The sequence below is a fragment of the Anguilla rostrata genome, chromosome 8 (assembly GCF_018555375.3).
Source record: "Anguilla rostrata isolate EN2019 chromosome 8, ASM1855537v3, whole genome shotgun sequence".
In the NCBI taxonomy this organism is placed as follows: Eukaryota; Metazoa; Chordata; class Actinopteri; order Anguilliformes; family Anguillidae; genus Anguilla; species Anguilla rostrata.
Window position 1 is genome coordinate 48312327 of NC_057940.1, and position 15679 is coordinate 48328005.

At 44.0% G+C, this 15679-nt stretch overlaps 1 protein-coding gene across 1 annotated transcript; it reads right to left on the reverse strand.

Annotated features, from left to right (window-relative positions):
- Positions 1-427: 427 nt before the first annotated feature.
- On the reverse strand, positions 428-15395 carry LOC135260394 (procathepsin L-like). Its single transcript, XM_064345608.1, has 8 exons — positions 15096-15395; positions 9636-9781; positions 7275-7397; positions 5432-5605; positions 4440-4793; positions 3844-3982; positions 1914-2019; positions 428-1108 (listed from the first exon to the last, which is right to left on the reverse strand). Exons 2-8 carry the CDS (start codon positions 9765-9767, stop codon positions 1009-1011), a joined length of 1128 nt encoding a protein of 375 aa, XP_064201678.1. The 5' UTR covers positions 9768-9781; positions 15096-15395; the 3' UTR covers positions 428-1008.
- Positions 15396-15679: the final 284 nt, after the last annotated feature.

Consider the following 15679-nt stretch of genomic DNA (forward strand, 5'->3'; position numbering starts at 1 on the left):
TATCATTTATGACCACCTTGTTCAACAGCACAACTTCAGTGTCCTGTTGGGAATTAAACCTTTAAGCAACTTTAAGCGGTTCTGTTGTCTACATAATCCTCAATGTGTAATGTTTCCCCGTCAGATACTGTCCAAAGTACCATCTTACAACTGCATCACGCCGGCACACACACATGTATACGTACACACTCTCTCACCCACACACACGCATACGCGCACACACACACACACGCATATGCACACACACACACGCATACGCATACGCACACACACACACACACACACTCTCACACACACACACATGCTCTCACACACATACACGCACACACACACAAACACACATATACACACACACGCACACGCACACACACACACACACTCACGACAAAGTACACAGAGTAACACCTACAGCATTTTACAAGGAACATTTTGCAAAAGCAATGTTTATTTGTATGCATTTAAAAAACCTTGACCTGTAAGTACGGAGTTCTTTAAAACAATTCCAAAACGTGCAGGTTAAACCTGTTCAACCTGTTACCCCTTTAAAATCGCAATCATTACAAATATAAATATATTTCAATAAAGATCGCGATTAGCATGCAGATCAGAGGTGGGCAATGAGGGCCGTATCGGTTTCTGTGCTTCTGGCCTTAATGACTTAATCAGCTCTAATATTTACCCCAATTTAACATTTTAGCTGTGCTTCTTGATAAGTGCATGAATGACAACCTAAGTCTGTTCTTGTGTTTCTACATAATTTTTTCGCTGTGATCTAATCTACACATGAAACCAGTGTTGGCGTATACAGCCAGTTAGCTCATTTAAGCAGGGTAACTGGTGGAAACAAAGACCTGCACGCACACACCGGCCCTCCATAACCAGAATTGCCCACATCTGATGTAGATATATGCATATTTCATGCAGTTTGTTTTCTGTTGTCTAAGTGAAGATTAAGAGGCGATTAACAGCCTGAGATCTGCTTTAGCGTAACCTGGTACACTGATGGTTTCACATGGTGGGATATATGGGGAAGTTAGCAATTCCACACTGGTTATTCCTGTTCCTGGCCATTCGGATGAATCCGCTTTCACCCCAAGCTGTTCCCCAGCTAGAAAACAAGCAAACACGTGAGAAGTCATTATTCAATACATTCATCCATTATCTAACCCGCTTACTCCTGGTCAGGGTCGTAGGGGGGTGTTGTAGCCTATCCCAGCATGCATTGAGTGAGAGGCAGGAATAGATCCCAGTACAATTCAATACCTTGAGAATCTGAACAAAACTAAACTGCACAAATAACAATTTTCATTGTTCAGTGCTTCAGAATTTTATAAAACAAAGATTAAGAGGAAATCTAGCAATAATGTAATTTTTCTGTGATTTCCAGGCTAATTAAATCAGAAAAGCAAACTAGCATTTAACAGTTGTAGGTTAAAAAAGCCATGGATGATGTAATGTCCGTAAATTGACACTGGATGTCGCCAGCACAACATTTATAGCGAGGAAGGCGCTGCTTCTGTTCAGCCTGTTGTGAGGGTTCTTTTTTCTTCTCTAACTGACACGTGCTTCTTGTGACTGCTTTTCGGCTGAAAACCTGTAATCCCCCTCCCCTCTCCTCCCTTCTCCACATCTCTCCTCTTTAACTTCCGAAATCATGGGATATCTGTCCAAATGCTGTGTACCTCTATGTCACTGGTTTTGTTTGTTTATATATGTAGTATTACATCCTACATGGAATTTTCCATGCGTCCGTACATTGTATATGACTTACTTATTAATAAGAGCCTGTGACAAAATATTTCAGTGCAACAATTACCAAAGCCCAGTTCATTCTATATTTTCAACTTTGAGCATGATCCTGTAGGAGACTCACCCGGATGCATTATAAAGAGGAACGGGGGAAAGATGTTTACCTGTTCTTCACCAGCCAGAAGTCCTTCCCGCTGTCTGTCCCATACCCAACCACGAGCACCGCGTGATTGGTCTTCGCCGAGCTGCACGAGGGGTCATCGTACAGGCCTGCCGAGAGACACAGTGGGGTGTGGTGCAGCGGTCAGAGCGATGGACCTTTACACCAGAGGGTGTGGTGCAGTGGTCAGAGCGACGGACCTTTACACTAGAGGGTGTGGTGCAGTGGTCAGAGCGATGGACCTTTACACCAGAGGGTGTGGTGCAGTGGTCAGAGTGATGGACCTTTACAGCTGAGGGTGTGGTGCAGTGGTCGAGCGATGGACCTTTACACCAGAGGGTGTGGTGCAGCGGTCAGAGCGACGGACCTTTACACTAGAGGGTGTGGTGCAGTGGTCAGAGCGATGGACCTTTACACTAGAGGGTGTGGTGCAGTGGTCAGAGTGATGGAACTTTACACCAGAGTGTGTGGTGCAGTGGTCAGAGCGACGGACCTTTACACCAGAGGGTGTGGGGCAGCGGTCAGAGCGATGGACCTTCACACCAGAGGGTGTGGTGCAGTGGTCAGAGCGACGGACCTTTACACCAGAGGGTGTGGTGCAGCGGTCAGAGCGACGGACCTTTACACTAGAGGGTGTGGTGCAGTGGTCAGAGCGATGGACCTTTACACCAGAGGGTGTGGTGCAGTGGTCAGAGCGATGGACCTTTACACCAGAGGGTGCTGAAGCCAAGTCCAGGACTCTTGCATTCATGGATCTTTCAATGCATTTTCCAGAAAAATGTAACCTCAGCTGTTTAAATAGTTAACAGCCCGTTTGGAAAAGTTAGCCAGGTACAACTGTTCTACTGTCCAGCTAGCTGGCTGGGGCTAGTCAGTAATACAGCTCAATATCTAGCTTGTGAAACATAATAGTTATTTAATTATATATATTTAGGGATTTTGTACGTCGGTTGTCCGCTAATGAGAATTTTGATCTGATGTTAATTTTGATGCGATGTTACTTAACCTACGTTTACCTCCTGTACGCATGCCTGCACAAACTCATTTCATTACCAGGGGTATAAAACACTCCGGTGTGGTGCGGAACACTCCAACATTGATTCTACATGGCTACCTGGTCAAAATAAGGTGAAGGAGAGGTTTTGTCCGAAGTCTAAAGTGATTTGGCCTTCGTCAAGAGATTTATTTAGAACTTCTTTTCACATTACGGACAAAAACATTCTGCAAAAACAGCAGCAGAACCTGCTGTTCCATTCGTATGCATGTGTAATTTTCCTTGATTACTCCATACAGAGTTACTCTATACAGTGTTACTCTATAAAGGGTTACTCTATACAGAGTTACTCTATACAGTGTTACTCAATATAGAGCTACTCTATACAGGGTTACTCTATACAGAGTTACTCTATACAGTGTTACTCTGTATAGAGTTACTCAATACAGTGTTACTCTAAACAGTGTTACTCTATACAGAGATACTCTATACAGTGTTACTCTATACAGAGTTACTCTATACAGTGTTACTCTGTATAGAGTTACTCAATACAGAGATACTCTATAAAGAGATACTCTATACAGTGTTACTCTATACAGAGATACTCTATACAGACTTACTCGATACAGAGGTACTCTATACAGTGTTAGTGCCAGCATGACAAGAACAGAATAGTCTATTCTTCAATTCTATTCTACTCCAAATTCCATTTTATTCTATCCCGTTTGATTATATTTAATTATGAGTAACAGCATTGCTCATTTAAGGTACTGCCTGAAAATTCTGTCAAAAATCTGCCTCAGCCCCAAACCCCCCCTCCCCTCCCCCAACACACAGACACACACAAATAGTAATTAATCATATCTTGGTTTTATGGTGTTTTTTCTGCATCAAACATGTTATTTTCATGTCATGAGTGAGAGCATGTGGAGGGCTTCACCTCCTCTGTAGCTGTGGAAGGATGGCAGAGGCTTGATGCCCACAGAGGGCCCGTTGGCAACCGCACTGCAGTCCCCTCTGTCAGCTGGAGGATTGGACCCAGCAGTACCGGCTTGCCCGTCCCGAGTAACGGCCTCCCTCTGGGATGAAGAGAGCCTGTTACCACCATTACCATTCATTACCGGCTCTCCCATCATTACCGCATACGCACTTCCCTCTGATAAATTCCACCATTAGCATTCATTGCGCTTCTCACATCATTACCGCCATTACCATTCATTACGGCTCTCACATCATTACACCATGCATCATTACACCGTCTCAGCATCCGCTACACTTGGATGTACGCTTCTCCACATCATTACCGCCATTACGCATTCGCCGATGTAGCGCTTCTCTACCTCAGTTCTGGGGCACTCACACACACTGGCCTTTGTTCCATCCTTAACTGCCATGTCTGAAGTACAAAGAGGCTATTCACTGTTATATAAATAGTTTATAAAGTAATACTTATATTAATTTAATGAGGGATGGTTTACCCTCTCACTGCCATAAATATTTCAAAATAATTCATGTTTCAAAGAATGATTAGGAAGCCAGACTGCTACGAGGAGACAAGAACGGATAAAAACGTGCAATCAGGAAAGAGCCCCAAGTCTCCTCTTCCACTGCTCCCATGATGTTTTGAGGCAGTTCTTCCTCTCCTCCCCTTCTCCCTGTCCTTACCCTGGACTCGTAGGGGTAGGAGCTGTCAGAGTCGATGCCCTTGTTCTCGATGATGTAACGGAAGGTCTTGGAGAGGTAGCCACCCCTGCAGCCCATGTTGCCATAGCTGCTGCTGCAGTCCAGTAGATTCTGGGGGCTGAGGGGGACCAGCTTGCCCGTCTGCCTCTTCATCAGTCCCTCCATGGCCCCCGAAACACTGAATGCCCAGCAAGACCCGCAGAGTCCCTGAGGGAGACGCACAATCGGCTGTGAGACTGCCTACCAGGCTATGCTAACGCTATGTAACTGCCAGGCTACGTGAATTCTGGGCTAATGCTATATTACCACCAGGATAAGGCAAGGCCACTGTTAAGCAAATTCTAGGCTAATACTATGTTACCACCAGGCTAATGCTAAGCAAATTCTAGATTACTGATATTTTACCACTAGGCGATTGCTAGGCTGATGCTAAGCAAATTATAGGTTACTGCTATTTTACCACCAGGCTAATGTTAGGCTACTGCTAAGCAAATTCCAGGCTAATGCTATGGTAATGCTATGTTACCACTGAATGCTAAGACAATGCTAAGCTGATGATATAATACTGCCAGGCAAATACTAGGCTAATGCTAGACCAATGTTAGGCTAATGTTATGGTGTAATTTGTTTACAATTGTGCAAGGTTGTTACTGTATACAGATATGATCAGATTCTTTAAGTTCACAGAATGTATTTTCCTTTGCCTATTTCTCCGGATAAAAAATTCAATGTCAGCTGAGAGTGGGTAAGCTGTTTATGTACAGTATGATACGCATAAATTGCTTTGTGCCTCTCCCTTCGCCCCATCACCCCCCTCACCCCCCGTAACCAATAGAAGAGCTCACCTGGTTTCGGACTGGGCTGACCATGCCTTTCCTCCTCCAGTCCACCGACGGGGGCAGGGGGACCTTGCCGTCGTCTGGCAAGGTGAACGTCAGGTTGCCGTGACGATGGAGCTCCTCCGCCCCCTCTTCCTCGTCCCTCAGCCCGTTGAGGACAGCGTTGACCTCCTCTGCCATCTGAACAGGTCACAGTTTGGGGGGGGAGTGGTGGGGTGGGTTGGACGTAAAGGAGCACACTCAGGAAGAGTTTTCCCCTCGTTGTCATGGCAACCCGTTTGACGGGCGGGTCATTAGATCAGGCCAGTGTCATCCCACCACATGTGGCCCTGCAAGCGTGAGGCCCCAGACAGAGCTGCAGTTCTCCAACAGGCCCCCTGCAGTCATCGAGTTTGACCCGAAATATAAAACACTGACTCTTAATCACGCGGTAAAACCGCGCTCTGTTACTCTGTTTCTCTGTGGTGCTGAAACATGGGCGTGGCTAACCAGCTCACTCGTCGAAAGTGATTTGCCGCGTGGCAACATAACGGCAGCATGCCCGTTACCTAGCGACAAACAACCTCACAGAACTTCTGAACACCGAGGAGTTCATCGGGGTCTCACATGACCAGCCCCTTTTTAAACAGCCTTCTTCACATTAAAGTTTAATTTTATCTTGTTACCAGTAATTATAAGAAGGTCACTGTGAAAGCACAAAATGTTCAGATTCTCATAGAAGGGTAGATTTTATCCCAGCTTGACTATGTAATATAAATTACTTTAGGGTTGAATTCATTTTTGGACAGTTGATTTAAAATTGAACCTTTTGCCAAGCACAAATAATTCAGTTGGATAATGTTGTAGAAAAATAAATAGTGTCAAAACTTCAGTACAAAAAGTTGCCAGATTAGCCTGAAATACCTGAAAAGTTTTACTGATGTTGCTCAGGGTAGGACTGTCACATACATGAACAGATGCATGTTGTCTGTTTAAACATCACTGGAGTCATCAAGTCTTTCTATCTGGCATCAGAATCAATAAAGGATGGCAGTACACGGGATATAATCAACACACTGAGATGGAACTGTACCTCTATATGAGGCAAGTCACCATGAGGACTGTACCTCTATATGAGGCAAGTCACCATGAGGACTGTACCTCTATATGAGGCAAGTCACCGTGAGGACTGTACCTCTATATGAGGCAAGTCACCGTGAGGACTGTACCTCTATATGAGGCAAGTCACTGTGAGGACTGTACCTCTATATGAGGCAAGTCACTGTGAGGACTGTACCTCTATATGAGGCAAGTCACTGGATGTATCATAGAGGCAGGCACTGGATGTACCTCTATATGAGACTTTAGGGGGGAATATGTTAGAGGACTGTGCCACTGTATAAATGAATCTGTTAGAGAACTTTAGGTAGGGGAATATGTTAGAGGACAATAACACTATGTGGATGAATCTATTAGAGGACTTTAGGGATGACTATGTTAGAGGACTGTACCACTGTATAAATGAATCTGTTAAAGGATTGTACCACTATATGGGTGAATCGACCAGAGGACTATACTACTCAATGGAAGGATCTAAAGGACTATACCACTATGTGGGTGAATCTGTTAGAGGACTGTACCACTTTAGGGGAAATCTGTTGGAGGACTGTACCACTGTGTGGATGAATCTGTTAGAGGTCTGTACCATTTTAGGTGGAATCTGTTATAAGACTGTACAACTTTAGGGGGTAATCTGTTACACGACTGTACCACTTTGGGGGGGGGGGGTCTGTTAGAGATCTGTACCACTTTAGGGGGGAATCTGTTGCAGAACTGTACCACTTTAGGGGGATCTGTTAGTAGACTGTACCATGTCTGAGAGGTGGTTGAGGCCCATGGTGAAGGAGTGCAGGCCATACGAAGCCTCCATGTTGTGTTTCTCCACCATCCTCAGGTTCTTCTCCCAGATCTGCCTCCTCTGTGACTCCTCCCCCTGATCAATATTTTAAACAGACAATTAATCACTTACATGCATGCACACACTTACATGAGCACACGTTTGCGTAAACGCATGTACATGCACACACACACACACACACACACCACAGAGACATACAGACACAAACACAATTTACATGCAATCCACACATACACACACATTCACATTCACTCATACTTTCTCTCTCTCTTTCTCTCTCTCTCTCTCTCTCTCACACACACACACACACACACAGGCAAACACACCACAGAGACATACAGACACAAACACAGTTTACACGCAATCTACACATACACGCATGAATGCATACATACACACACACACACACACAACGACCACATACAGGTCAGGTGACCCTCGCAATACGCAGTGGAAGAGGAACACAGTGAGAGCGGAAAACCACAAATACTCTGCATTTCTATAGAGCTTCCCTGTTTCACACCGCAGCCTATACACCTTAACGGCTTTAACTTTAAACCTACGGACCACAGAAGTGCATTACAACTGGAGCATCTATCCAAAGCAATAAAAAAAGGACTAGCTGTTCCAGGTGTAATGCAGTTCTGTCGTTTACAGGTTTAAACTCCAGCTAAGCACACTGCAATTAAGCCATTGTGTTTAAACTCGGGGGAAAAACAACACAAATCATGCTAGCTGCCAGATGCTAGCTTAGCCCCCATTTGTGCAGCTGTAGATATCTCTTTCAGAGGCATTTCTACATGTTTACGTAGACATTTCAGGATGACGCACTGTGTGTTACAGCTGCCACCAATTCCCCAGAATATGCATAGGATTTTGGGGAAGATAGGGAGACACCTCACCCCCAATATTTTCATACAAATAGGTCCCTAGACAAGCTTGTATGGTTGTGAGGCTTAACGTTTGGCTACGCAAAGGATTTGTTCCCCTGGCGAAAGACTGAATCAGTCCTGAAATGAGCTGATTCAAAACAGACCAACAAAATGAAATTTAAAAAACAAAGTGAGATGTAGTTATGATAAGGGCTCCATCTAGGAAATCAGTTGTGAACCACAACCTCAAATCAAAACAGAATATTCTCAGTCTTTGTTCACCATTTGCATCAGAGGTGCCACACTGTGTCTGGGCCACCTTTTGGTTCTCAACCTCAGCACCGGATGTAATGTCGTCCCCAGTTGATATCTATGTTTTCACTCAAGAAGCAAGTTTCCCAATTGGGCTCCGAGGTAAAATATTTTTTTCCTACCACACAGACAAAGATATGATTATTTTATTTATTATTTATTTTAGCCAATGTCTGCGCTAGCCTCGTTGTACATGTGATTTAGGGACACAACTGAGCATGTTTGTTGAGCAAAAAAAAATGGTACTTCCTGGTTCTGATGTGCTCCCCATAGGTTTCTATCGGCATCGCTGTCCCTACATATTTTTACTCTAAGGTCTGGGCCTCTGTGTCTGCAGGTTTTTACTCTAAGGTCTGGGCCTCTGTGTCTGCAGGTTTTTACTCTAAGGTCTGGGCCTCTGTGTCTGCAGGTTTTTACTCTAAGGTCTGGGCCTCTGTGTCTGCAGGTTTTTACTCTAAGGTCTGGGCCTCTGTGTCTGCAGGTTTTTACTCTAAGGTCTGGGCCCTGTGTCTGCAGGTTTTTACTCTAAGGTCTGGGCTCTGTGTCTGCAGGTTTTTACTCTAAGGTCTGGGCCTCTGTGTCTGCAGGTTTTACTCTAAGGTCTGGGCCTCTGTGTCTGCAGGTTTTTACTCTAAGGTCTGGGCCTCTGTGTCTGCAGGTTTTTACTCTAAGGTCTGGGCCTCTGTGTCTGCAGGTTTTTACTCTAAGGTCTGGGCCTCTGTGTCTGCAGGTTTTTACTCTAAGGTCTGGGTCACTGTGTCTGCAGGTTTTTACTCTAAGGTCTGGGCCACTGTGTCTGCAGGTTTTTACTCTAAGGTCTGGGCCACTGTGTCTGCAGGTTTTTACTCTAAGGTCTGGGCCTCTGTGTCTGCAGGTTTGTACTCTAAGGTCTGGGCCACTGTGTCTGCAGGTTTTTACTCTAAGGTCTGGGCCACTGTGTCTGCAGGTTTTTACTCTAAGGTCTGGGCCTCTGTGTCTGCAGGTTTTTACTCTAAGGTCTGGGCCTCTGTGTCTGCAGGTTTTTACTCTAAAGTCTGGGCCTCTGTGTCTGCAGGTTTTTGTGGGCTCTTTTCAATCAGCGGCCAATCAAGGCCCTGGAAACAAGGCGTGTGGACTTTGACACGCTTACCTGGCTGCCATACTCTTTATTGTGATGGTCCTTCCAGTCCTTCCACTGACCATTCAGAGTCAGGTTGAGATGGGAGGAGGCATGGCTAATGATCCCGAGGACCAATAGAAAGAAGTTCTGCAGGGCATGCATCCTAACGATACTTTCTGAAGAAGAAGGGAGTAGGTGGTTGGGGGAGTGGGGTAGTGAGTTCAAGGCAAACAAGAAATGAAAAAAACAGACATACATACAGTGCAAAAATAATTAACAAAATTTCCAGGGCAACCATAGGCGTAGATTTCGGGGGGGACGCAGGGGATACGTCCCCGTCAATATTTAGAACACATGCATTTGTCCCCATGAATTTTGTGTTTTCCTTTACACAAATAGACAGACATTTCCACCATAAATTGGTGCATAAAAATTCACCAGAATGCAGGAAATTAAGTATTTGGCGCTCAAAATTTCCCCCCGCTTAATGTGTCCCCCCCAATGTTCAAACGAAACCTACGCCACTGATGGCAACATATTGACTCCAGCAAATTGTACAAAGTCTTTTCTACTGAGACACCATCACCAAGACAATTTACGAAAAACCAGGAAGGATACAGTGTAGTATATCTGGGGCGGGAGTGTAGTATAATGGGTAAGTACCCTAAAGGTTGCAGGTTCGATTCCCAGGTGTCCCGGTAGGACACTGCAGTTGTACCCTTAAGCAAGGTACTTAAACAGCACTGCTTCAGTATATATCCAACTGTATAAATAGATGCAATGTAAATGATGTTTAAAATGTTGTGTAAGTCGCTCTGGATAAGAGTGTCTGCTAAATTCTTGTAATGTAATGTAATGGAATATAGGAAAGACCAGGCCTGAAAACCAGCAAGTTTGGTAAGGAAAAAAAACTCCCCAGTGGGGGGAAAAAACTCCCAGGTTGAAGAAATCTCAAGTTCAACTCAGCTGTGGAGTGGAAGCCAAGCCTCCCCTGGCCAGCTCAGTGTTAGCAGCTATGTGCTAAATGCTAGCAGGGAGATACTGGTAAACCTTCCAGGAAAGGAATCATAATCACAGTGGGGGAAAAAAGAGGCTTATACAGAAACTGGGATTTGTATTGCAGCTGAGCCATTGGGTTTGAGATCAGAGGACAGTGGCTTTAAAGTAATAATCTCAAAGATTTTCATTAAAATAAATCTCTGTTAAGTCACTATCTATCGCTGAATTAGGTAACACAATTGTGATTGAGCCAATTATTATATTAATTTATATTATTATTATTATAAAAAATTAGGATTAAAGAACTGGGTGTCTGTGGCGACATTCCCGGGGAAAAATCACAAGCGGCCCACAGAGAGGGTAGGCGGAGCTAACGCAACAAGGCTCGCCCTTGAACTCGACAATAAAGCCGGGCACCCACCGCACGCGTATCGGCCGCGAGCGCACTACGCGCGTATTACGCGCGTAACTGAAGCGTAGTTGAAGTACTGTTATTACAACGGCAGCGGGCGACGTCGTCTCCACCAGATGCGAACGCGTCGCGTACCGGCTGCGAAGCTCGCGCGACACAAGCGAACTGAAGCGTAGTTTTTCGCTTCAGTTCTATTTTTTCGGCTTGTCGCGCGTCACGATGGCCTGTTTATACACAGAAATATGCTCTAAAATGCTAGGTATACATGCTCTGATTTATATTTCATCCTTATATTACTGGGGGTGTGTCCCTAGTTACCTCCCAGATATTTTATAAGCACCAAAAAAAAAAAAAAAAAAAAAAATACAAGCCTTTTCGTTTTGTAAAAATAAATAAATAAATAACTGGAACCTGGGGAAAAGGCAAACTTAGTTTCGCTGTCTTATTTTGCGGAGGGGGTGGGGTAAATTTGAAAATACACCACAGAAAGACGTAGCCTATTGAATGACGTAGAAGGGAATGCACCGAGCAGCGGTTTGTTAGCTCGAGTATTGGAAGATAGGCTGAGCAATGGCTGGTTAAAAACTATTTTACTTCTCCGATGTCTTCGTTCGCCGTGCTTTCAAAAAGGGCTTGTTAATAAAAATCAGATAATCCACAGAGCTTTAAAAAAATCAGATTATTTAGTGGTCTTGCCGATGAAAATGCACCTATTTTATAAATGAAGTTGCAAGCAAGCCTTTATTGCACTTGTACTTCAAAGCTTCCGGTGTTCATGGCGTTGTGGTGTTCATATCCCTTCAAGATTAAACTGTTACGTTATCTTTTTGATGATTAGCTGATTTTACTAAATCTGATCCTATAAATGTTTTCACGTGAATGACAAGACAACACGGGAATTCCCAATGGTTGATTACGGATTATTTATTATTATTATGATCATTACATATTCTTCATGATTATTATGCAGGCTACGTTGCGATTTAAGTTTATGGTAATTGTTGAAAGCGTTTACTTTCTCACGTATTTACATGTGTTAAAAAATATTACCAAATTAATGGACTGAAAAAGGTCTCTCACCAAGTATTCGCTTACCCATAGTCAAAAGTCCTGAACAAACGTGAAATACACGATGTAAGCCCACTGCAGACTGCGAGAGCTACTAGGAATATACGCCGGGCACCCACCGCACGCGTCGCGTATGCGTCGCGTAAACAGCAGGGCGAAGCAGCACGGCGCGACGCGTAGGGTGTCTCCACTGGTTCCGTTTGTGTCGCGCAAAGGCTTGCGTAAAAGCTATATATTCCTAATAGCTCTCGCAGACTGCAGTGGGATTACATCGTGTATTTCACGTTTGTTCAATACTTTTGATTATGGGTTAAGTGAATACTTTGGTGAGAGACCTTTTTCAGTTTGTTAATTTGGTAATATTTCGTTAACTCGTAAATACGTGAGAAAGTAAACGCTTTCAATAATTACCATAAACTTAAATCGCAACGTAGCCTGCATAACAATCAATCTCAAACTGTATTAATTTATTTGCTTGGTTAACAAGCGTGCCAATTTCATGAAGAATATGTAATGATCATAATAATAATAAATAATCCGTAATCAACCATTGGGAATTCCCGTGTTGTCTTGTCATTCACGTCAAAACATTTATAGGATCATATTTAGTAAAATCAGCTAATCATGAAAAAGACAGTAACAGTTTAATCTTGAAGAGATATGAACACCACAACGCCATGAACACCGGAAGCTTTGAAGTACAAGTGCGATAGGCTACGTCTTTCTGTGGTGTATTTTCAAATTTACCCCACCCCCTCCGCAAAATAAGACAGCGAAACTAAGTTTGCCTTTTCCCCAGGTTCCAGTTATTTCTTTATTTATTTTTACAAAACGAAAAGGCTTGTATTTTTTTTTTTTGGTGCTTATAAAATATCTGGGAGGTAACTAGGGACACACCCCCAGTAATATAAGGATGAAATATAAATCAGAGCACGTATACCTGGCATTTTAGAGCATATTTCTGTGTATAAACAGGCCATCGTGACGCGCGACAAGCCGAAAAAATAGAACTGAAGCGAAAAACTACGCTTCAGTTCGCTTGTGTCGCGCGAGCTTCGCAGCCGGTACGCGACGCGTTCGCATCTGGTGGAGACGACGTCGCCCGCTGCCGTTGTAATAACAGTACTTCAACTACGCTTCAGTTACGCGCGTAATACGCGCGTAGTGCGCTCGCGGCCGATACGCGTGCGGTGGGTGCCCGGCTTATATAGTTTTTACGCAAGCCTTTGCGCGACACAAACGGAACCAGTGGAGACACCCTACGCGTCGCGCCGTGCTGCTTCGCCCTGCTGTTTACGCGACGCATACGCGACGCGTGCGGTGGGTGAACGGGGGGAAACCGTCTATCGAATGCAATGCTACCTTGTTGCAACCTTGCAATGTAGCTAACTAAAGGGCAGTTCAGATCAATGATTCGCAAGGAGACTGAATGCAACCTGCAAAATTCCAAGACGTCTGATTGTAAACGTTCTAAAACTTCACTTAGCGATTTGACAAGGTGGGTCTTTTGAGACCCCAGGCAACGGCTTCAGACGCTCTGCAACTAACCAGTTCACACCGCTGCAATTTTCTCTGCAACATTCTAAAACCGTTTCGTCTCGTTGCGAATCATTGATTTGAACTGGCCTTAACGTTATCGTTATTTACATTGCCATCATGTTCATCAATATATTGATCGGAATAAAGCCGGGGTATAGGTGGAGCAGAGCGGTTCTGATTTCTGTGTAAAGATGTCAAGCCTGAGAAAACTAAATAAAAGAACATGGCAGTATGGATTAGCGTTGTTATTATTTTATTACGCTTCCTCATATGTTACGTCAGCCTTGATTCCCATTTTTGATGAAATCTCCTTTGTTTTTGTTTTATTCTTCTTGTTCTGATTGCTAATTTAACACCCAGCTCAGCTTTATTCTCGAACAGTTTACATAGCAAAACCAGAAACAAGGCAGTTATTTCAAAAATATCACACAACAATCATTCACAAAAAAGACTGTTAATTGTGCACGACACATAATTGCGCGAACCACAGCGAATCCCGCGAATTCTTCTCTGCAGTGTAAAGATACCGAGCAAAAGGTGGATAAAGAACATTTGTGGAAATTGATCATCACTAATTCTACCCCAGGTCTGCTACAGCATTTTAACCCGGCTCGGCAGTGTAAAGACAGCTTAAGTTAGCCTAATGTTAGACAATGAATGAGTATGTGCGTAACGTTACTTGTATAACAACCATTTTTTATTCATTAAATAATAAATGTAATAGTTGGCGTGGCCCAGGTGCCAACTGACTGACGTCACACAGGCGACACTGGTAGGATCCGGTTGGATCTATGGGAAGTGAGGTCCAAAAACACACATGCAATTACCGCTTCTCGCCATTGGTACCGCCAAAGAGAACGGAACGGAAATCTTCGAGATTGTAACTTTAATATCCACAAGGACCCGTTGCCATTCTATCCCTGAACAAGGTGTTTATCTTGAATTAAATGCTTTATCTTTGGTCTCGTTGTATGACAGTGTTTACCATCGCTCTGACTCCAGGTTACTCAAGCTCACTTCCTCTTTCTACTCAAAGAATAACTACAAATGAAAAACAAGGAAGTGCGGTGCAACCGGCAAAAGTACGCTCAAGTGTTTCCTGTAAAAAAACGTTGAAAACTTCAGAAATAATAAATGTAGCTCTATACTACAATCACTGCACAGATGCCGGTAGGCTGCTTTGTTGGTGACACAAAGGCGTAAGCCACAGAGTAAAATACATATCATGTTTGAAATCCATACATGCAAATATGTTTCAAATATATGCATTTGAAATACGGCTTAACCCTGTAGTTACTCTTCATTACCTTACGGGCTGCTCCCATTTACATATACTGAGCACAGCCGATCAAAACCGGCCCAGGGATAAACATTATGTGTTAAATCACTCAGTGCAGGACACCAGTTGAGCGTTTAAACTCTCTCCGCAAAAGGACCCGTTCTGACAGCTCGGGGACAGAGAGCGCTCTTACCGCTGCGTCTGACGGTGAGACCAGGATCACCCAACACTCCTCACTGGACCGTGTCCCGACGAAAAGAGGACCTGTCTCCGCGCGGTCGCCTAGCAACGGGAGAAGATGAGGCCAGAAGTCTGCCCTCCTTGATGTCGCGATCAACAATCTACGAGCTCAAAGAGGAAGTTTTATTTCCTGAGAGCAAACTATTTTTATGTCTTTCTCTCCCTCTTTCTCTTTTTTCTTTCCCTGTCTGTCCCTCTTTCGCTCTCCCCCTTTCTCTCTCTCCCTCTCTTTCTCTCTCTCTTTCACTTTATGCAGCGGTCTCACTTCCTCTTATTGTCAGTCATGTGAAAGTTATTTCGGGCCGATAACCTCGCAGGAAAGGCTTGAGGCTGCCAGAACACTGGTCTCTATTTCCTCATTCTGTTCGATTAAAGTATTTTTATCTGCTACACCTAAATGACCCTTAATCAACATGCATCCCCCTCAACACCCTGATCATGTACAGAATCAATTCAAGTTGCGAGACTTTAAGGTAACACTGATTCCTCAAAGTATATTGAATAAGGGATAATTGGCTTCAAATACAAACACAAGAC

What these genes read in the sequence shown, in the direction of transcription:
- LOC135260394 (XM_064345608.1), bottom strand. Translation starts at nt 9,767, where the DNA reads ATGCATGCCCTGCAGAACTTCTTTCTATTGGTCCTCGGGATCATTAGC. An exon ending in ATAAAGAGTATGGCAGCCAG is followed by an intron (nt 7,398 to 9,635) that starts GTAAGCGTGTCA and finishes AATATTGATCAG; the next exon opens with GGGGAGGAGTCACAGAGGAG. An exon ending in TCAACCACCTCTCAGACATG is followed by an intron (nt 5,606 to 7,274) that starts GTACAGTCTACT and finishes TGACCTGTTCAG; the next exon opens with ATGGCAGAGGAGGTCAACGC.